At 44.9% G+C, this 23638-nt stretch overlaps 1 protein-coding gene across 1 annotated transcript in view; it reads left to right on the top strand.

The window, feature by feature from the left end:
- The window catches only part of LOC112114429 (tetraspanin-15-like), a 201036-nt gene that overhangs the window by 153237 nt on the left and 24161 nt on the right, over positions 1-23638 (top strand). Inside the window, exons 7-8 of the mRNA XM_026657379.2 lie at positions 3187-3240; positions 8958-9074. Coding sequence (XP_026513164.2) covers positions 3187-3240; positions 8958-9074 — 171 coding nt within the window. The remainder of the gene's footprint in view (positions 1-3186; positions 3241-8957; positions 9075-23638) is intronic.

Below are 23638 nucleotides of genomic sequence, written 5' to 3'. Positions count from 1 at the left end.
TCTCTGTGATTAAATTCTGTAAGACTTTTCCAGAAGTGCATGAAACACTGTCTCTTGCAAAGACAGCTCAAAAGACTTCATGGATGTTGATGTTATTGGGTCCTAATGCAACCCTTCTGGGTAGAACCCAGGGGAAGAAAATACTTGGGAAAAACCACCACAAGGTTCACCACATAGAGTTTTACCTAGAGCTGGTTGGGAAATTTTTCAACAAAAGTTTTTCATCAGAAAATGTTGATTTGTCAAAACTGAAACTTTTCACAAAAAACTACCCCAGTTCTGACGAGACTCTCACCGGGAAAGGTTTCTCGGGTCCACAGTGAAATTGCTAGTCAAAACACGTATCTGTATGTAGAGCCCAGTGGTTAGCATGCTCACTGGGGAAGTGGGAGACCCAGGTTCAAGTATTTGCTCTGAATCAGGCAGAGCAGGAATTTGAAGCCAGGTGTCCCATATCCCACAGGAATGCCCTAACCACTGAGCTACTAGCAATTCCGGGGAGGGGAATGTGTGTTTCTCTCCATTTGCCACCCCACAGCCTTCCGTTCTGTGAAAAACCTCAGAAACCCTCAATTTTCTGATCTGGAATGGGAAATATTTAGAAAATGTTCACAGGGTAGGAAAATTGTTTCCCATCCAGCTCTAGTTTCATCCTAATACTCCCTTCTGGTGGGAGTGGGGGGTTCTCTAAAACTATGGAGCCGTGATATCGACTTGGCAATTCTATTCTCAGCTCTGTGAACCTGCATGGTGAGCTAGCGTCTTCGCTGCTCTACAGTCCTGCCTTCTGCTCGCAATGAGACGTTCTCCCCTAATACTCAGCACTTGTCAGCCATAGATCTCAAAGTGCTTAACAAAAGTGGGTAAGTATCATTGTCCCCCAGGGCCTGGCCATGCTGTGGTGGCACTAAAATTGAGCTTGGAGGGGAAACGTGTTGGTTAGTATGAATTAAACATAAAGATTTGCAAACCTTAAGCTCATTACATATCATGTTTCCCTTCAGGCAAAGTAGTCCGGTGCAGAGGACAGTTGGTTTAATGGCTTCAATGTTGCATTCCACCGCAAAAAGTACTTGAGGGGGCATTAGACCACAGCTGCATTTTTAGACACCATTCTACGTGGAAGCATCAGCACTTCAGGAGGGTCATAACAGGTCATTGGCTCAGCATGGGAGGTCCCTGGGCCCTGTGTACCTGGTACAGTCCTGGAGATGTGTCCTATGACAGTTTTATTGCTATGCAGGGTGCAATCCATTGAATAACAGGTTTAACAAAAACCAAAACCCTGCTTTCATGCAGGACAGGTGAAATAGCAAGGCTCCAGAACTGTAAGTCAAGCAAGATTCAGGCCTGGTATAACTATGTACTCAGGGGTGTGAAAAACTCATCCCTGCATGACGTAATTATACCAACCTAACCCCCTGTGTAGATGCTGCCATGTCGACCCCATCAGCATAGCTACTGCCTCTCGGGGAGGGAGCTTATCTACACCAACCGGAGAACTCTCTTCATTAAAGCGTTACAGTGGTGCACCCATTGGTGCAACTGGGCCAACGCAGTGTAAGTGTAGACTCGCCTTAAAGGGCTGGTTCTCAGTGACACAAAAGCCCCCTTTATACCATTCTGGCAACATCATGGGGCCTTAATACAGGTGTGAATTACATTTGCCCTCGTTCAAAGGCCCCACTGCACTGGCCGAATGGTGCAAATGAGAAGCAGACCCAAAGGATGAAATCCTGATCCCACTGACGTCAATGGGAGCTTTCCCATTGACTTCAGTGCAGCCCGGATTTCACCCGTGCGCCCTGTATAATGCACATACGCATTCCTGAGCAATGGAGCTATATCAGCCTTTTTAACTCTGTTCTGTTTGCCACAGACAGGCAGATTAGCAGTGCATAACTGGAAATTGGAAAAGGCGTGTTTTACAATAGCCCTGAGCAGTAACATATTGTCGAAATGACTATTTGTGGTAAAGAAATGTTAGAATAATTTCCTCACCAATTATAGAAGGAACAGACTGGGGCTTAATGGCTGCAGCCTGTTCTACCGTTTCTTTTATACCTTGTTTTACAGAAAAGCACAATTTTGCTCCAAAATGTGCACATTGCTCCTTTTCATCTCTGCGTCTCTAAAACATGGCAAGTTTGTTTTGTTGTCCAGCAGCTTTTACTGGTTGCCAAAATCATCTCATTGCTAAAATTATTATGCTTTCAATGTGGCCATTGTATGGACACAACGCACCTTTTTGAAATATACGCCTCGCCTCAGCTTATTGCCTTGAAATGAGAAAGCTTCTGTTTGATCCACAAAATAAGTGAACATGCATTATAGGCCTGATCCTGAGGTGTGGTGAGTTCCGTCATGTCAGCAGGCCTTCTGCTAACTTCCCTGACAATTCTCAAGCGTCTCTGCCTTTCCGGGTTTTATCAAGAATCAAAATGACCAAAAAACAGAAAGTCTGCTCTCTGACACTACTGGGATGGAAATGGTGGGCCACTCACAGGAAACCTGCTCCTTTGTAATTCCCAAGCCAGTTTCTAAACCTCTCGTGGAAAAGTCCCATGGACCATAGAGAATGAGAGTTTGTGTTCTAATGTTATAAAGTTCTCCAACGATGGTATAGGCCCTGATTCCTGAAGCACCTAGATCACCCCAAGGGGAGAGATGTTATTGAAGGTGGTGTAATAGGCCATATAACTAGGAATAATGGAATGAAATTAAACAAAGAGAAAATAAAGAACATTTTCCTAATAGGAAGCTGTATAAACTCCCAAATGAATCAGTAGGAGCCCCTCCCTGAATCATTGCAACTGGACTCAGCAAAGCACTGGACATCACATTGTAGGTAGCAGCTCTGCATTAGCCAGCGTGAAATTGGCTAAGATGGCTGGATGGGAAAGACCTCACTGCTGCTGTGGGAAATGCATGCATATTACTGACTCTCAGGCATCAGTTAGAAAGCTCTGGGAGTATATTGCTTAGTCTATAGCTTTTGTGTTGTGTTGGAAAAAGTCCCCACTGATGTCAAAGTCAGAGGCTTGTTAACTACCTGTCCTGTGTTTGTGATGAAAGGTCTGAGACCCAAGCTCCAGAGGCGGTGGTAGCAGCTTTTATATGTCTCAGGATTTTTTTGCGTTTCCTCAAAACTCTGCTCTAAGCCTGAAACAATGTTTCTGTTAATAGGTCCCTGGAGAAGTCATCAACACTCTGTGTGGATACAAGACCCTTGAAAAAGAGGTAACATATGCCTTTCATTTGCAATGTAGCTCTCTGCTTGCTGGCTCCTCCTTCATGGGCCATCCATTCTAAAGGCATATGCTACTTTGGGAGCTATATGCAAGATTGGATGATTCGGGCACACTGCAAAGCTTTTCCTCTTAAGAGGAGTCTGAGGAAGGAATACTGCTTTGAGAGGTGGTGTTGGGGAGAGTGCAGTATATCTTATTTGTGCTGCAGGGTTATTTGGTCAATGTCCTGCTTCATGAATTGCTGTTCATTTTCCTATTGATTTGTCGTGTGTCTAATCAGTCACTAGGGTGCCTAAAAATGAGAGAGGTGTCTCTCCGGGTTTTCTCATCTGCTATAAATCCAATCCTCTGCTGCATCAGAACTAAACAAATTAATAAATGTACCTTCTTTCTAATAGCTGATGAGCTGAGGAAGGCTTAATTGGGGGTATTTTCTCTGTATTTTTATAACTAAGCTATTTTTGTGATGGGTTTCGTTTAAAAAAAAAAACACCTTCTATCCGAGAATAGCAGTCCGCTTTCCAGCAGCCTGAGCGATGGACAGAAATTCCTTGTGGTGTCAGTTTTTGGGGCAGTGACTGTCTTGCTGTAATGTCTGTACAGCACCTAGCACAGTAGGATCCATGACTGGGCCTAATAGTCATTACCACAAGACAGATAAATAGCTGATTTTTTTTTTTTTTTTTTTTTTTTAAGCACCTTTCATTCCTAAGGACATCATGTCTCCACTAAAATGCAGGGCATCCATCTCTGGAGAGGGGCATGCAGCAGTCACTTGGTTCCCCACACAATCACTGTAATTTATTATTCTTGTTATATGCTTAATATTCGGGTCACTCTCAGCAACTCCAGGAAGATCAGGACCTCATTGTGCCAGCTGCTGTCCAAACAGAGAGAGAGACCTGGTCCCTGCCTCAGCCATGGGAGGAGCATAACATTTGTTAACAATGCTGCCAGAGCACGACCCCCACTCTTATCATAAGCATCCTCAGATTTGTAAGGTCTGCACAGAGCGGAGAAGGCCTTGGGACTTTTAAGGTCTCGTCTATAATGAGTAAATTGAATGGAGCGCAACTTATCAAATTCAGAAAGGCCAAGGGCCAAATTTGAACCTTTACCTCTAGCAACTTTCAAGTCTGATTATTAGACCACTGAGCCATCCTTGCCACATTAGAATGAAATTTGTCATGCGGCACCTTGCCCTGCCACCTAGTTAATTCTATACATAACTATGATTTCTGTTAGTTGGCTAATGGGGAAAGGAAAGATTTCATTACTGTCAAAGGGGAAGACAAACCATGGAAGCTCAAGCTTAAGCTGCCGCTATAAATACAAACGTATATGCTGTAAAATGCTCTTTAGTAGCTATGTAATAAAGGGCGTTCACCCAGAACCTTTCCCACCCACACATTATTCATTTGGGAATAATTAAGTTAAAAAGCTGCTTCGCAAATAGAAAAAGAAATCAGAAAGCCAGAATGCTAAACTCTTCTTTATAAAGGACTGTCTGATGTATCAATTACAACTGGCTTGTCATGCAGATCCTGAGCCCAGAAGCATGATGCCTCCGAAAATAAACATGTCCACTGCAAATAGAAACTTGTGTTCATAGCTTAGAAAGATCATTAAACCTGTCATCTCCTCGTCCCCAGCTGATTCTATGTGACAAACATGATAATTAAAAAGGTGAGGAGGGCACGGTGCAGCCTGTCAAACAACAACAACCAAAAGGGGGTAAAGCAAAGTGTATGAATTGTGCGTTTTCATGACAGGTTGGTTTGCCCTTTGAAAGGCTTTCAACTCCAGATCTGACAGGAAGGTTGTCTACGGTCTTAAAAAGGCTTGGAATCACGTGGGGAGTGTCCTCACCTGTCATACTCACCTACTTCACTGAGGTAGCATTTCACTGTCATCCTGTTTAATCTCTGAGTATGCATCTCGGAGGAGGGTGTCATCTTTGGTTTGTGGGGCTGCTTCTCCTCTCCACGGCTGCCCAGAGATTGCTCTCTCTGTGCAATTGCTTTTCTTTTTGTAGCCAACCCACAATGTGTGTGTGTGGGGGGGGAGCTGCTCTTACCCCAGATGGTTGACCAATGAGTACTGCTGAGCTCTTCAAGGTGGATAACTTGTTAATCCCACCAACTAAGGCCTGTGTAACACACTGGGGCGTAGGCGATGCAGTCTAGTGGTCGGAGCAGAAGTAGAAGTGTGGTCGGAGACAAGCCAATGGTCAGGGCCACAGTCACTTAAGGAGGGTTTATTGGGCCCAGCCAAGCTCATTGAGCTGCTTAATGACCATGCTGGGGCCAGCTGAGTTCCTGATAGCCTGAAGTTGCCCCACCTATAGGAATCTCTTCTCTCAGAAGTGGCAGATGGTGTTGTGGAACACGTTATTTATATAGTATTGTTATTTATTTGTATTGCAGTAGCACCTGTCCACCCTTCTCAAGGATCAGGGCCCCCTTGTGCTAAAGAACAGAGGGTCCCTGCCCCAAAGAGTTTACAGTCTCTGAGTGCTTTTTTAAGTGCATTAGAGACAATCTGTAAAAACTCCTAATAAAAATAACGATTTGCAGTTTTACAGCACCTTTCCTCCTTCACAACGATTAATTAAAAATGAGGCAGGTTGGTTTTGTGGGTAGATCCCAGGACTGGATGTCGGGAGACCATGGTTCCGTTCTGTATCTATCCGACTGTGTGATCTAGGAGCAGCATGCCTCAATTTCCACATCTTGTAAAATGGGCACCATACTTCCCTTCCTCACCGGAGTCTGGTCCATGCATCTCTTCTACTTGATGTGAAATGTTTTGAGATCCTCTGGAGGAAGGTGCCAGAAGTGCAACAATTTATTATTTAGCATTAAGCCTCAGGATACCCCCGTGAGGTAGGTAATATTCTATACAATTGACAGGTAACAGAGGCAGAGACAGGCTAAGTCATTTTCCCAAGGTCATACAGGGCCTATCTGAAAGGTGCTAGCCATCGTCAGCTTCCATTAGAGAGGGCTGAGGGTGCTGAGCAGCCCCGCTTCAGAGGTAGGAACAGAACCAAAGAGTTGTTTCCTAGTGATTTGCTCTGACTACTAGACCAACACACACCTGTTGTCATTACCCCAAATTCAGAGCTTGACACTCTGGGTGGGTAAACAAAAAGCCTTCAGTCTGTCTGGAATTCAGCAAACAGATCATCTCAAAGGCTTAGAACAGGGGTGGCCAACCTGGGGCTCCAGAGCCACATGCGGCTCTTCAGAAGTTAATATGCGGCTCCTTGTAAAGGCACCGACTCCAGGGCTGGAGCTACAGGTGCCAACTTTCCAGTGTGCCCGGGGGGGGCTCACTCTTCAACCCCTGGCCCTGCCCCTACTCCCCCCTCCCTTGAGCTGCAGTGCCCTCGCTCCTCCCCCTCCCCCTCCCCCCCAGAGCCTCTTGCACGCCACAAAGCAGCTGATCAGGAGTTGCTGATCGGCAGGCGCTGGGAGCGGGTGGGGGAAGTTGATGGGGGGCTGCTGACATATTACTGTGGCTCTTTGGCAATGTACATTGGTAAATTCTGGCTCCTTCTTAGGCTCAGGTTGGCCACCCCGGCTTAGAAACTCGTGCTGCTCTGGGTTTTGTTTCTATGTAAAGGAGAGGGAATTATGAAATCTGAAGGCAAGTCAAAGACCGAACTGATGGAGTGCAAAAGGCAATGGTGGTTTGCTGGAAAACTGTTTGTGTAGGATGGGATTTGGGCATGCAGTAGAGAGGGAGAGATGGTGTTTATATGCCTATTAGCATTTTCTCTAAGTAACAGCAACTAGATTGTTTTCCGACACTGAATTCCTGAGTGATCTGATTTGGGGACTTCAGGGAACTGGATATTCTGTTCTCTTATTTCCAGAACAGCCTTTGAGGCTATGTTTTAGCTCAGGCAGTAGAGGTTCATGCTTCTAGATCCAGGGATCAATGCTTGACCTTTCCAGATATGGTACATTACATGTACATACAGGATTATCTCATTGACTATAACATTAAGGGCCGAATTGCAGGTGTCTCAATATTAAAGCTAGTGCTTTGTGAGCACAGGGTATGCGTGGAGAGGACCATTAGCACTACTTACAGTGCTGTACGCCCCAAACGGCACATGACCAGGTGGAAATGGGTACATGGACAGAGCCCTGCCCATACTATACACCTAACAATGCTGCTAGGAGCACACGCTGCAGTTGGTTTGGTTTGGTTTGTTGCTTTTTCTGAGCACTGTTTTCCCCAGCTCCTGCACAGCATAGGTATGATGCTTCCAGATACCCCCCCTGGCACAGTGCCCTTTTATCACCTGTAACACAAAGTTCGAGCTGGCATAGTTGTAATGTAGCCCTGAATCTGTTTGGTCCATGTCTATAATATTATAGAAGCATAATTAAAATTTCCAGTTTATAGCAATGTGCAATAGGAATTTTAAGAAGGTGAAATCAACCATCTGCCCCATGACCTCCCTGTTCTGAATGCTTGTAAATTTCAGTGTGTTGATAACAGTAGCAAGACAAAGTTCCCCTAATACAGCTCTTAGCCCTCAAGTGGATTCAGTCTCCCATCTTTTCGAAAACTGCCAATGGGGGTATTAGCTGTGCAATCGTTTTGTCTTGTGGATGCACAGGTGCACTCTAAAGACTGTCAACTTACTTCATTTAGGCTGCCTATGCTAACGATTTTTGGCCACTATTAACCTGGACTGGATTTAAACCAGTGACTCAGCAGAAGTGCTAGACTCCATCTCACAGACCATGACACATCTTTCTGAGCTGAAGGAGTCTTTCTTGGGCCCGTTCCAAACTGGGATACACCAGATAAATGAGACTAGAATTCACCCCTTTTTGTCTTCTAATTTGTGAATGATCTCTAAGGCTCTGGATTAGTTTTTTTTCGTATCCTGAATATTTTGCAGCTAGTTTCCTCTTAAAATCATACATCATCAAAATGCAGCCTCTGTTCTCTCAATGGGATTAAGAAAAGCAACAGCAGTACCATAAGCCCAATGCAGATACACAAGTTAAACACAGCTGCTGACTCAAATGTGCTCCAATACCTTAGATATCATAGGTCATTTTAATAGGCCTCCATTGTAGGCAGGGGAGGTCAATACCCATAATTTACTGTGATGCATTTTGCTGCTACTGCACTGCACAAATTCTATCAAGGCCAGTGAAATTACAGCCACGTAAGAGCAATCCTTTTTTAGCATTTATGGCTGTCCCTTATTTTGTTCCCAGGTTTTAGCAGACAGATGGGCTCATTTAGGAAAGAGAGAAGTCTGTGCATGGTGACGCACTTTCAGAGATCTCACAGAAAATACATCTAGTAACCACAGCCGAAAAATGCAGATCAAACTGATCTGGCTGAAGTTGTTATAGTTTTAGGTAGAAAGGCTTTGGGTTTGAATGTTAAATGCACAAGGAAAGTGAAGGTTAGCCATGAGGTTTACCCTAATTTCAGTGCATTGTGTAAGAATTGCATCCACTCTTTAAAAAGATGCATTTTTTACATACCTAGTATAAAAAGCTTTGGAAGTGAATATTGCAAAGAAATAAGTTACCTCCGAGTGTAACATATACCTTGGAATCTAATCACTGGCAACCTGGATCACTTCAAAGGCACAAAGAGCAGTTAGGCTCCCAACTCCCATTGGCTTTCAAAATATCTTACTCCCTGGTTTTGTTCTGCTTGCAGCGACTGCAACTGGTTGACGTTATCCATGTGCGAGGCTGTATCCATGCAGTTGGCCTGTGGTTTAAAGACAACTTTGAAGTCACTTTTGGGATAGTTTGTTCCTTGCTGCTTCCACAGGTACGTGAGAACTCTTTGTCGTTCACTATCATCATCCTAAGGGACTTGCCCACTTGCCCTTTTCCAATCATTACTTACAGGGTTATGTGAAAGGGGGGAAATCTACTTTATTTTCACCTCCAGTTTTGTGTCACAGCTGGAAAATGGTCCTCTGCTTCCTCTGAAGAGGACATAGGGAAGGATGGTTGTTACCTGCTGTACTGATCTGCTAAAATTAGATGGGCTTTCACACTTCTTCAGCTAAGTGCAATGTAATGTATGGGTACATCCTGGGGTGAAAGGACATGGGAAAGCTCTTCTTGTTTTCCTTTCCAAAAATTTAACAGCTATACGTATCCTGGTGTTAGCCAACTGAGCATTAAGCACTTTGGGGCTTCTGGCTTCTTGCCAGGTAAAATCTGCAAGTAACGTATTGAACTGTTTTGTGTTCACTCCTGTAGGAGAATGGACATTGCTGTGTCCTTTATAGACTGTTGGAATGAAATTAGGTACTTTGTCCTTAATGCAGGCCACTGCTTCAGTGAGCTTCCAGAAGTAAGACCATATGAGGGGGGACCACCATCTTCTGGAGCATATCTGTAGCCCTGGGCTCCTCTGCTATATTGTCCCAACAAGTATTAACTCTCGGCTTTGATTTTGCAAAACCAGAAGTGGTTTGGATTCCGGTCCCATCTCATGTGAACCCCCACAAAACTGGTTCTGCTTCACCTCCAATTTTTGTTTACAGAGAATTCTTTGAATGTAAACATCAAGATATACATTGACACAAAAGGGGAACTTTCCCTGTTCCAGAGGGAGTGCACAGCATTGAAAGATCATCAATTAGTTCTTAAGCAGAAACCTATATCTGCAAGACAAGGGTGTTCATAGAAACTGTCGGTCCAATGTCCTCGTTTTACTTAGCCGTGAACACACATTGTTGCCAGTAGCAATGCACTTTGTCAGCACCAACGGTTGTTACTGCATCCTGTAGTTCAGAGGAATAAATCACTGTAAATCAGGTACACTATTCTAATCACATTGGTATGTTGCTAGCAGGGGCGGCTCTAGGCACCAGCAAAGCAAGCAGGTGCTTGGGGCAGCCCATTTTCAGGGGCGGCAGCCGGAAGGGATCCAGCCTGGGAGCTGAGAACCAACAGGGGGCTCTGGGAGCTGTAGTTCCTTGGTTAGCTCCCTGCCTATAGAGCCAGCCCTGGAGCAGGCAAAGAACTACATTTCCCAGCATTCCCTTGGCCGCTATCAACAGGAAAGGAAGGGGGAGGGAGTATGGTAGCTGAAACCTCATGCTGCAGCTTGCTGTGAAGGGAGAGCTCACTGCTAGAAGTGGTGGCACTGTGAACGGGGAACAAGTGTGCCCAAGGAGTAGAAGGCTTTGCCCTAGAGATCCCCTTCAGAAGACATGCCCAGCCTGGATTAGGGATACTGGTGTGACCTCACCTTGCATCCCCCAAAGAAAGAATTGGGTGGACTAAATGGACAGGGCCCCTCTCTGTTTGAAGCCTAGCAAGGGAGGTACGTGGATCCCACTAGAATTTAAAATGAAAAGTAAGGGAGGGGAGGCTCTGGACCTGGGCAGCTTTAGATACAGTACCAGGCACTTAGGAGGATTTCCACTTCTGAGACATGGAAGCAGAAATTGACATTTCCTTTCCAGATTTAGCTAATATTCAGAAAGAGAATCTAGCACCTGCCTTCCAGATTTGAACACCTCAACATTCAGGAGGGCTCAAGCTCAATTTGGGCAGCTGTTACTTCATTTCTCCCAAATCAAATATACTGATCCATTGTAATTTGCTGTAGAAAAAGTAGGATAAAATTGAGCAAGAAATGCTTCCCAGTGGTTATTAGGACTGGAATTGCTATTTTCAACAGCCATTGCCTTTTTTTTTTTTTTTTAGTTTTATTTGTTTAAAAGGAAGACAGTGATATTGCATTGGCAAATTCCCCATAGAAACAAAGAGTGGAACAAAAGAATAATAGCACCTCAGCTTTTCCTCATTTATGTAGGACAGTCTTATAATATGCATCCAGATATCCTCCAATCACACAAGCTGAAAATTGTTCCACTTGGGAACCAATCCTGTCTTGTGTTCTGTGCACATCTAGAATTCCTGCTGAATGACCCGCCCTGGGAGTGAGTTACCAGTGACCCAGGGCTGGGGCAGAAAGAGGGTGCAGTTGGCGGGGGAGAGCCCAGAGTTGGGGTGTCAGGGGGGTGCAGGTGGAGGAGGGAGAGTCCAGGGCTGGGGTGGCAGGGTGTGGGTGGGTGGGGGCATTGGTGGGCAGCAGGGGGTGTGGGTGGAGGGGGGAGAGCCCAGGGCTGGGGCGGCAGGGGGGAGAGCCCAGGGCTGGGGCAGCTGGGAGGTGCAGGGGGTAGCCCAGGGCTGGGGTGGGGGGTAGCCAAACATTTTTTTTGCTTGGGGCAGCAAAAAACCTAAAGCCGGCCCTGGTTGCTAGACAACTTTCTTGAGCATACTCTTGTGTCACCAGTCACATCCCTCGCCAATTAACCTGTGATGGCCTAAAATATTGGATATGTGGTAATTTTTTTCTATTTTTATTTGCTCCTGAAGAAAGGTTATGGCATGCATTGATGCATACAGTTTATCTGTGCCTGCTACAAAATATTCTCTTAACAGTGCAGACGTGCGATCCAGTCAGTCTTTCATGGTGAAAGGAATCTGTTTACTGAATAGTATGAATCTGCAGCATTTATGGCCAGATTTGGGGCTTGTTTTCTAAACTGATTGGTTTTGAGTTGCTTTCTCAGCTGACTGCATGTTTAATGGACCCATTTAATTTTGACATAAGGTGCTTGGAACAGCTACCAGAAGAACCCAAGCTAGGGACATATAATAATATACTAGAGGCTAAAACAGAGGGAGTCCTGATTGGGACTTGATATTTAGCATTAATTAGTTCTGCCACGAGTGCAGGGGACTGGACTAGTTAACTTCTCAAGGTCCCTTCCAGTTCCACGATTCCATGATTCTACATACTGTTATTGTTTATCCCACCTCGGCAGCCCTAAGAAAGGGGTGAAGCTTACACACAGAGAGGATATACGTTGTTTACCTAAAAACCTATTCACAGCAATATAGTTTTCAGGATGTGCTTTACCGTATTAATCGCTTTAAATTACTGCAAAGAATTTATTTTAATGCAGCACTGAAATTTTATTGATAAGGTGGTAATATATAAAACCGAAGCTTTCATTGGAGCATATGTTACTGCAGCAAAGCTCTTCTACATTTGTTTTTGCAACACTTGTCAAACAGAAGATAAATGCTGAACAAGCAAAATAAGGATTAAGCATAAATTGGCTGGGCGGTGAGTACATACTGCATTACAGACTTTCGATAGGATGAGCAATTCTTATACATTTCCTGGCCTAAGTAGGGAGACAAGATAGCAAGTGTGAAAAATCGGGACATGGGTGGGTAAGACAAAGCCCTGAATTCCTGCATATGGACTTTGACCCCCTGCCTGTGTTTTTTTTTCTAATGCATTATCAGCATATTTGCTTTATATAATTAAGTTTACAGTACCAAGTGTGCCTTATATTTTGCCATTTCAAGTTTGACTCTGTTGAACATGTTGCATTTAGACTCAAAAGCCCTGGCACTATAATATTTCCTGCCTCTTTGACCATCCAAGCAGCTCCTAGTTCTCAAATAATTTGTCAGAATCCTGCCACCTTCCCTATTTTGCTAAATATTCTGCCATCACTTTTATGGTCAGCAGTTTAATCACTTGAAAAATTTCTTTCCCAAGAGCCAGTGTCTGTAGAGCACTTCCCACTAGACAATGGAAGAGATTAATATTTCCAAATTAATTACTTGTCCTTGACTTTCTCTTCTGGCCTCTTTAAACACTTTTTAATCCCTATTGCTACCTGATATAATGGGATTTCCTGCTGGATATAGATAAATGATGAAGTGTCTTTATTATTCAGTCTTCAATTTCTATTTCACTGGAGGCTTTTAATAGCTATGAAGTAATATTAAATATTAGGGCTACCAATTAAATGCAGTTAACTCATGCGATTAGCTTAAAAAAAATTAATCATGATTTAAAAAATTAATCGCGATTAATTGCACTGTAAAACAATAGAATACCAATTGAAATTTATTAAATATTTTTGATGTTTTTCTACATTTTCAAATATATTGATTTCTGTTACAACACAGAATACAAAGTGTACAGTGTTCACTTTATATTATTATTTTTATTACAGATATTTGCACTGTAAAAACGATAAAAGAAATAGTATTTTCAATTCACCTCATGTGAGCACTGTACAATTTGTATTCTGTGTTGTAATTAAAATCAATATATTTGAAAATGTAGAAAACATCCAAAAATATTTAAATATTGGTATTCTGTTATTGTTTAATAACGCGATTAATTGCGATTAATTTTTTTAATCGCTTGACAGCCCTATTAAATATGTTATCTCATATGCCATTTCTGACTTGTGTGCATTGACTGTATAACTCAATTAGGTGCTTCTTATTTGAGTCACTGGTAAAGAAAAATTAATAGTAGCTGCTCCCAGACACTTAGGGCTCCTTCAGATGTCTCACGTTGGGCTACTAAAATCACTACGCACTTTTGAAAGCCTTGGCTATTGTACATAACCAACGTATTGTTTATAATTCCATCACAGTGGGAGTAAAGACTTGCTAAGCACTTAAACTGCCACTTGGTTTATGTACTTTTTGAATTGTGTTCACTTCCTTTGTCTTATCATAAATTCCCCCATTCATTCTAAGAAGTTGTCCAGTTCTGTGGTGACACCACTTTGGAAGTGTGCTCTAAGGGTTAGACCCTGGGACTGGGCTCCTGTGTTGTATTCTTAGCTCTACCGATTCAGTGTGATGGTGGGCAGGTCACAATCTCTTTGTGCTTCAGTTTCCTAATCTGCAAAATGGGGAAACTATCCATAATAGCAGCAAAGCTCTCAAAGCACCATAGACCTATTAATCCTCACACACTCATGGCAAATTGAGGCCCGGAAAGGCAGATTGGTCTGGCGAAGATCTTTCAGGGAGTCAGTGGCAGAACTGGGAGCAGAATCAAAGTGTCCTGTGTCCTAGTTGTGATTTAGCCGCAGCACCGTCTTTCCTGAAATCTTGGGTCCTTATCAGGACTGAGGTTTGCCTGTCAGTTGCTGCTGGTAGCTCTAAGACTGCTTGTAAGGAAACAAAACTCAAGGGCTTGCTCATGTTTCCATGATCCTCATTCAAAGGGTGAATTTCACCCCCATGCAGAAGGCCAGCATGTAGCCTATGCTCTCAAATTAGGATTTAAATAGCCCTCATGCTGACTTCCTGCACAGGTGTTAATTTCTGCCCCGACAGAAAAGTTTATATTCCAATTGTCCAATGAAATACCTGCCACTAGTGGCAGAATAAGAAATTTCCTTGTGGGCATATTCCTTTAAGCAATTATTGTTCCCAAAGCTAGATTTCCACTGTATTTGGGGATAAGGGGTATTAGAAATTTTGCTTATAGCTTGTTTCTTTCATTGTTTAACTGCTTCTTTATAAAGCAGTTAAACAATGCAGTATTTTTGATCTGTCTTTGTGTGTGTGTGTGTGTGTGTGTGTTTGCAAAGCATGTATTTGTTTTGAATGGTGTATTTAATTGATTGAAATTGTGTGTGTGCTTGTGAGCACACAGACAAAATGAGCACAGTATTGGAAGCTATATAACACCACTTTAGCCCAGCCCAGCCCCTCCATGACCCAGTTCAGGAGAGAGATTCTTAGTATATTTTATGCATATCTTATCTTGTAAGACCCATGATGGCTTGGGGTTTTTTTCTTTATGCAAATCACCCAGCAATTGAAGGGACTCAGAAACAACGAGAAAAATAATCTTCCACTACAGTTAGAAACAAGGTAGTTGACGATAGAAAAGAGCTATTGGTTTGAATCTTTCCTCTGCAAACACAGGTTATACTCTTGTCCCTCTGGTAAAGGATGTGTCAAAGTGAAACTAATATGCCATTGGATCCAGGCCAAGAAGCAGCAGCTTATACTTCTGTTGGGTCATAGGAAAAACATGTCAAGACAAAAGACTCATTAAACTTCCAGGGTTTCCTCCACTGAAGTTTTGTCTTTTTAAAATCTCTTTTATATTCAAAAGTATCCGAAAAATGCTGTTCTTCGCTCCCTGCTTTGCCTGTTTTTTTTTACCGAGGGAAAGACAAAGATGGCGAATCCTTTTGATTACATGACGCTCCAGCCTATTACACGTGCTAGACAATCAGAGCTAAATCAACAGCATCACAGCCCTAACCAGAAAGGTCATTTGTTCCTTCAACTCTCATTAGAAAATTATTACGGGGGGCAGCTCATCTGTAAATAGCAGCAACAGGTGCTGGAATGCAGTGCCCCATTATACTGTCTGGTGGTGCCTGCTTAATACAGTCATATAAAAACACTGGGCTTGGTGCATTCGCTAGGGCTGTAATGCTGCCGTAATTCACCATAATACTTCAGCAACTTCTGCCTCTGTATCCCTCTTTCTCTCCTCATTCTTGTGCTCTGGAAATACACTAGAGAGGAGTCCAAGCTGCGAAATTCAGATCTGAGGCTATTTCTTAAACATGCTCTCTCTTTCCTGTTCCTTAGTTTCAGCCTGGCTTGTCCCTACCTGTCCCTGCACCTGGTTAGAACAGAGCATCAAAGTCAAACAGACACGATCACTACTGTGGACAGCCCTTTGGAAATTGGGGAGCATGCCATTTTCTCTGCTTGTGTTGTTTGCACACAGAGCAAAGCACATAGTGCCTGTGTGCTGAGCTAGGCCAGTCTGTGAAAAGGCCCATTCTCTTGACAAAACCAGCGTTTAAACATTCTGAATAAGGTGCCCCTTGCAAGTAGCAGTAGTGTCAGTCCCAAGCAAAAATCATGAGTTGGGCCACCGAAATCACGAGACTGGCTTAAAATCATGAGATTTGAAGGGGAAAAAATACATTTTGGGTCATCTTATTTGTGTCCTATTATTATTAGTGTTTGCATTCTTGAGCTTTTCTCCACAAGTATGAGAACTAGAAACATTAAATGTAATCTGTAATTTTTTTATGTAATAACATGACTCCATAGGCTAGGGCTTTAAGAGAAATACCACTTATAATGAGGCTTGAGATAAAATCATGACACTTGGCGGCAATGATTCAGGTTTTATGTGCTTGGTATGGGATAAATATACTTCTTCCTCAGTTGTCGATAGAGTCCACCAGGAAGAACAGGCTAGGCAAACCCTGTGGGGGGAATAAAAACAAATATTAAAAAATCTTGTTCCAGGAGTATTGAGAAGAGATCTCTTATTTCAGGCATTCTTCATTCACGGTAAAGAAGCAGAAGTGCACAAAACACAATTATTTTTTCGCCTTCGCAGGATGCCTTTAAGTATTTCTTTTTTCCCCTCTGCTCCCTTCTCTAGTAATGTTCGTGCCTCTTTGTCATTAATCTCAACCAAGCTGCAGTCTGAGGCCAAACAGCAATGCATCTCATATCACTTTGAAAAGGATATTGTAATTTAGTTGCTGGCAGTCAGCAGCAAATTCACACTGCAGCCTTGTACTTGTGTTTAATTATGGCGCAAACCTGTATCTCGCAACAGGTGCAATGGAGCATATAAATTTTATTCTTGCATAGGAAATGCATTCTCGCTATACTGTCTTCCCAGACCGGTGAGGTAGGAGCATCTGTCCAGAGGAAGATTATACCATGGAGTTAACGGCTGGCTTAAAATCTCACTTCACTCATCCCCATTTGGACACCCCAGTGTCTTCTCTGCAACAGTAGAACCTTGGCTGCTGCTTTCATAGTTGTCTTTATGCTGACCCTGAAAGGAGGGTTAATATAACCAGCTGCTGTGAACACAAGAAGTGCCTTCTAATTACAGGCTATATTTCTGCAGTACTGGTAGTTGTTCCCGCCTCTTCTTCACTGCGGCTTCCAAAGGGAAATCAACACCTGTAAAAACAATCTGAGATTCTTCTATGGCCTGTTTGTTTCTTAATTTAAAAAAAAAAAAACCATATTGTGGTGTAGGTGAGTCTATCAGCAAACATATGGGCTTATTTGGGGGTACAGTCCAAAAGATAAAGCTAGCTGCAGCTGAGAGAGAGATCTAGGCACTTGCATCTCTGCTCTGTATGGGAGGCACCTGGGTTTAGTATTTTTCTGCCCTGAAGTGTGAGAGATCCCGACTGCAACCCTCTCTGTGTTCTGTGGTGCTCTGCACGTTCTTTTTGCAGCATCTGCGGTTGCCACTGGCAAGAAACAGGATAGTAACCTGAAGGCTTGTCTGCACTGGAGCTTTCTCCGGTATAGCTCTGCCAGCAGAGCCCCCTAGTGTGAGAGACTGTGGGCAGGTCTACACTTACTTCCTGGTCCAGCCGTAAGCAATCGATCTTCTGGGATCGATTTATCGCGTCTTGTCTAGACGCGATGGATCAATCCCGGAAGTGCTCGCCGTCGATGCCGGTACTCCAGCTCGGCGAGAGGAGTACGCGGCATCGACGGGGGAGCCTGCCTGCAGCGTCTGGACCCGCGGTAAGTTCGAACTAAGGTACTTTGAATTCAGCTATGTTATTAACGTAGCTGAATTTGCGTACCTTAGTTCGAAGTGGGGGGCTAGTTACAGGCCTGTGTAAGCTGATAGGAGTTCTCTTACATCACCTTGCTGACTGACATTAGCTAAGGGATGGAAGCACTCTTTCGTCAGCACAGTTGCAGCTACACCAGTGGTTTTGTTAGCATAGCTATGTCGGCAGGGTGGAGTGGGGTGTTTTTTTCACACTCCTAACTAGCTTAGCTATGCCAGCAAAACTTTGCAGCGTAGACCAGCTGCAAGTAGACCACTGGTCTGATCCGGTCTGACATTTCCTTTTGTTCCTGTGAGTTTCCTTTCTTTCACATGTGCCAAACTGTTGCAATAGTAAAGCTGAATATCTGAGTTGTTTGGTACTGGAGCATTGTATCCTTAGGCTGTGATGGCTTCCCTGTCCTTAAATACTTGTGTTGCGGGGCACCAAATGCAAATCTAGGGGATAAGCACTGAAATCTCCAGTGCAGGAACTGTCTGGGGTTTGAGGGCATGTCCAGCAGTGAAACTTCTACATAGCAACCTTTACATTGCAGAGGTGAAAAGGCCAGTGTAATGGACTGTATAATTTCTCCTTTCCTCCGCACTGTACTTCACCCTTCTCTCTCTCTCTCCTATTACTTTCTGTCTGGGGATCTCACTGTACTTTACGGTCCTTAATGAACCAAGCCTCACAACCCACCTGTGCAGGTAGGTATGGAGAAACTGGGGCACAGAGAGGTTAAGTAATTTGCCCAAGTCCTGTGCAGTAGCCACAAGACCATCCTTCCCGAAGAACATACGAGCAGCCATACTGGGTCAGACCAAAGGTCCAACTAGCCTAGAATCCTGTTTTCCAACAGTGGCCAATGCCAGGTGCCCCAGAGGGAATGAACAGAACAGGGAATCATCAAGTGATCCATCCCCTGTCGCCCATTCCCGCTTCTGGCAAACTGAGGCTAGGGACACCATCCCTGCCCATCCTGGCTAATAGCCATTGATGGACCTAACCTCTGTGAACTTGTTCTTTTTTGAACCCTGATCTAGTCTTGGCCTTCACAACATCCTCTGGCAAAGTTCCCTCCAGTGCAGTGAAGCGTAGACTGCGTAGACTGTCGGTCCTTCATCAGTTAAGACTGAGCCGATCACAACACGTCTTCCAATCTTCTCTCGCTCTGGCCATCCTTCGCTTGTCCATATCTTCTTGTTAGGAAATCATCCCACCTCTTTGAAGGCCGACCACGTGGCCGTTTCAGTTCTCACGGATACCACTCAGATATAGCTGCAGTCCATCTGTTGTCACTGAGTCGGGCCACATGAAGCATCTGTTAAATATTCAGCACACCCATCACCCTTTCATTATTATTATTCGTTTGTGTTGCGGTAGCACCTAGGAGCCCTAGTCATGGTGCAGGACTCCACTGTGCTAGGTGCTGTACAAACACAGAACAAAAAGATGGCCCCTGCTCCAGAGAGCCTACAGTCGAAGTATAACACAAGGGACAATGGGGGGATACAGACACTGCAATGGGAGCATACAAGGTAACAACAAGACAGTATAGGTCAACATGCCCCATAGTGGTCTCAGCACATCAGCAGCCTAACCGCTGTCAACTTTTTGGTAGGCCTCACAGTGAAGGAGAGTTTTCCAGAGGGAATTGAAAGAGGATAATGAGGTTGCTTTGGAGGCGTTCACAGGGAGCTCCTCCCAAGCATGGGAAAAATCACTGTTTGGAAATTAAACACGTGGGCAAAGGAGGCTGGCCTCCTGGCCAGATCAGAGGCAGGAGTTGACATCTCACCCATGACTAAGAGATGATAGGTAGGTGGGGGCAGGCCATGAAGGGCCTTGAACATGAAGGCAAGTAGCTTCTGTTTGATGGCATAGAGAAGAGGGACCCATTGGAAGAATGCAAAGAGAGGGGTGACATGGTCAAAGCAATGGGCTAGGAGAATAACCTTTGCAGAAGCATTCAAGACCAGAGAAAATAATGTTGCCGTAATTGATGGGTCTGGATGGGTTTTAGCTGCTTGGATGGATAGTAAAGGCCAGATCTTGGAGATATTATGCAGGAAGAATCAGCAAGATTTAGGTATAACCTGAATGTGAGAGAGGTCTGAGTTGACAGTGATGACCTGTTAGAAGGTCATCGTTACCAGGTTACAAGCGTGGGTGATGGGCAGGATGGAGGTGTTGTCTACAGTGATCAGGAAAGGAGGTAGCAGGGAGGGCTTGCGGGGGAAAGTTTTAGCCTGATTGAGCTGACATCTAGATAGCCACAAGCAGATGTCAGAGAGACAGTCTGAGATTTCAGTCTGAACAGAAGGAGACAGGTCTGGGGCTGAGGGGCAGAACTGAGAGACAGCATGGAGATGGTGGTTGAATTTGTGTTTGCAAATGGAATACCCAGTGATAGGGTATAGAGGGAGAAGAGAAGGAGACTAACGTCAGAGCCCTGTGGGCTTCTCACAGAAAGTTGGCAGGAGGATGAGGAGGATCCTTTGAAGGACTCATTGAAGGAGCATTTAAAGGGATTGGCAGAGAACCAGACGGAGACCGAGTCACAGAAGCCAAGGGCTTACAATAAACATTCTTTGATTCCCAATGTTGGTCTTTCAAAATAATAATAATAATAATTAATAAAAAGACCCAAATGGGTGATCCTGACTTTTAATAAGGAAGAGAAAAAAACAAGCAGAGAAAAAAAGCTTTTCAAGCCACTTTGTCCATCATATAAAAGTAAAAGAAGGCACAAGTCCAATTTTTTTTCTAAATCCCTTGTAGGTCACCTCTAAGGGATAATAGCTATTTAGTTTGTACTGCAGCCTACTCACAGTAAATGGCTGCTGTTGATTAAAATCCACCTCAGTTTTACTTTGGTATTTTCTGAATCTCAAAAGCTGTTAGTTTTGAGCAAGTGCTAGATTTATACAAGCCTATTGCTATATTGCAACAAAATACTGGAATGTGCATTACCTTTCTAGAACATTAGAGTCCAGAAAAACAAATGTTAAAGGCCTAGAAAATTCAGTATTAAATCTAAACTTACAAGATAAGAGCAGAGGTTAATGCAGTGACAAATCACTGCTTAGAATCAGAGATGTACGCTTGGGACAGATGGTAAAACAGTACTCAGAAGCTGCTACGCCACCCTCTTCCCTTCTTTGCCTGTAAAGTAGTCTGGCCACCTTGGGTGTGAATTTCCATACTTCCACAAGTTTGGGTTTCTTGCATATTTAATCTTGACTGTGAATTTTCTGGGTTTCTAAATCTGATCATGAAATGTGATATACACTCAAACCAATGATTCTTGCCTGCAACCTTAACTTCACCTCAGTGAAGATTTTGGTGAGGGGGAATAAAGGAACTAGTTTCAGCCACCTTACATGGCCTCCATGAAAACCCTACTTATAAAATAGCAATTTGAGGAAGCTATAGCCATTAAGAGAGACATGCATGTTCTTTATTTGATTAGCTGCAGAGCAAATTTGAGATCATTAGATTTTTATTTTATTTAGCACAATTCCAGCTTTATAGTCTTCCAACCAGAGAAGTGTCTTCCTGGCTGGGGAGAAAGCACATTCAGGGTTTGCATAAAGATAGATTCAGTATGCAGTACCCTCCCCATTATCTGAATAGCAGGGGGGACATGGATTTTATCTTGATAATCGTGAGTTTGGATGATCGAGAGGGCAGGAGTCATTCAGCAACAGCGTGCCCCCCCCCACGGCCAGGAGCTTGCCCTTGTTTTCCTCGCAGTCCTGGCCGGGGGTCTCTGCTCTATTATCTGAACCTCTGCATTGTCTGAATCCCTTCCTTGTCTCCCATGTATCTCATGCTGGAGGACAAAGAAGGGATTTGGATAACGCAGAGGTTCAGATAATAGGTTTTCGGATAAACAGGAGCATATTGTAAATGATTCTGAGCAAATGCATTTAGATTTTCTGTAATGTCTTATTGTAAGGCCACTTTGCAGATGGGGCTTTGTCCCTGAGCAGTCTCGTACTGTGCATTCTCTTCAGATGAATGTCTTCCACTCCTGGTCTCAAAGCTAGAAATCTATGGTATGAGCACCTAGTACCCAGTTTTGCACAGGCTGGGTGTGCGTGGGGGTGCAGGGCAGAAGGCTGGATGTGTGGGGGGGTTCAGGGGTAAGGGCAGAGGGCTGGGGGTGTGTGGGGGTACAGGGCAGAAGGCTGAGTGTTGGGGGGGACTCGAGGTCAGGGCAGAGGGCTGGGGGTGCATGGAGGTGCAGGGCAGAGGGCTGGGTGTTGGGGGCGACTCGAGGTCAGGGCAGAGGGCTGGGGTGTGTGTGGAGGTGCAGGGCAGAAGGCTGGGTGTGGGGGGTGCAGGGCAGAAGGCTGGGGTGCTCGGCTCGTGGGGGTGCTCCCAGCCCCCTGCCCTGAATGGCTCATGGCAGGGGGCTGGGAGGGATATGCCCTGTTCCACCCCCTTCCCCAAGGCCCGTCCCTACCTCTCTCTGCCTGCTCTACGGAGCAGCGAGCACACTGCCGCTCCGCTCCCCCTCCCCCTCGCAAGGGCCATCTCCGGCAGGGAGAGGGAGGGGGAGGAGGAGGGGCCTGAATGCACCAAGCTGGGGGAAGAAGGGGGAGGAGGGAAGCTTGGCTGCCGCAGGACCAAGCTTCTGCCTCCTGCCCCCACAGGGGAGAGCGGTGGGGGGGGGGGTGTCCCGGCCCCCCGCCCCACTCAGCCCCCCCGCCCACCGCTCGCCCCACTCAGCCGCCGCCTCCTCCTCCTCCTCCTCTCACCGGGCAGGCAGCGTGCCACTCAGAATCGGCTCGCGTGCCGTAGGTTGCTGACCCCTGGTATACATAATACTTTGTCCTGCCATGAGTGCAGGGGACTCACCAGATGACCTCTTGAGGACCCTTCCAGCCCTACGATTCTATTTCAGAATTTCCTTCCTTTAGAAGCGTTGATGTTTTGCATTTCGCTGGCTGATGGATTAGCTCCTTAATGTACATAGTTATTTTGGTATGAGTTTGATTAAGTTCCCCATTAGGAGTGTGACCGGGGGCCACCATTACTCACTTGCTCACCTGGCAAGTACTTTCAAACGTAACTGTATTATCCTTCTGTTCAGTGCATACTGGCAGGGAGGGCTGGGTTTAACGCTTCTGGAGATGGAGTTAGCCACAAAAGGGATGCTAGCAATGCAACTTCCTGGCACTTATCTGCCAGTATGTCTTAACCCTGCACTAGAGCGATCACCTCTACCATGGGTTTGGGAATGCACTTCAGCTTCTGCTTCTCTGCTGAGGTCTGAGCCAATTGTGATATGGATTCGTGTCCGCTGGGAGCTTTTTCTGAACCTGGCAGTTCCTCTCACACAAGTCACAGAACAGTAATTAGATGAGCTTAGGCTGGCTTCAAACTGAGCACGCTCAATAATAACAACTGATGCCTAGCCTGTGTGTAGGGTTTTAGTATCAGTAGACCTTGAAGCTCTTTACGAAAGGAGAGCATGTTCCATTAGCTCCGGGTGAAAGACTCCATGTCCCATTCCCTTGAGCCATCTGCTCCCCAGTTTTTCCCAAGGTGAATAGGAAGCAAATTGGATCCTGGGTAATTGATTACCTAAGAAAATGCTCTCTAGCTTTCTGCTTTCTCCAGAATGCAGTGGTGTCAGGAGCGGCAGAAGCACCCTAAAAGTGGGTGGGGGGCCCACAGACGCCCATGGCCCTGCCCCCACACCTCCCTGAGGCCCTGCCCCCACACCTCCCTTTCTTCACGAGCCTCCGCCCTCACACCACCTCTTCTCCCTGAGCCCCTGCTCACTACTCTCTGTCCCCTGCCCCCTGTCGCTCACCCTTATGGTCGGTAAAAAGTGGAAGGGCATAGCCCTCCGGCTTTTAAAAGGAGCTGGGGCCTGGCCTCCTGGTCCACCCTGTTCCAGCGCCCCGAGTGGTATCAGATTTAAGACCTCATTTGAAAGGCA

This window comes from Terrapene carolina, unplaced genomic scaffold (assembly GCF_002925995.2).
Source record: "Terrapene carolina triunguis isolate 2854851 unplaced genomic scaffold, T_m_triunguis-2.0 Scaffold53, whole genome shotgun sequence".
Lineage (NCBI taxonomy): Eukaryota > Metazoa > Chordata > Testudines > Emydidae > Terrapene > Terrapene triunguis.
Note: the sequence above shows the minus strand (reverse complement) of the source record. Positions and strands in the feature narration are given on the sequence as shown.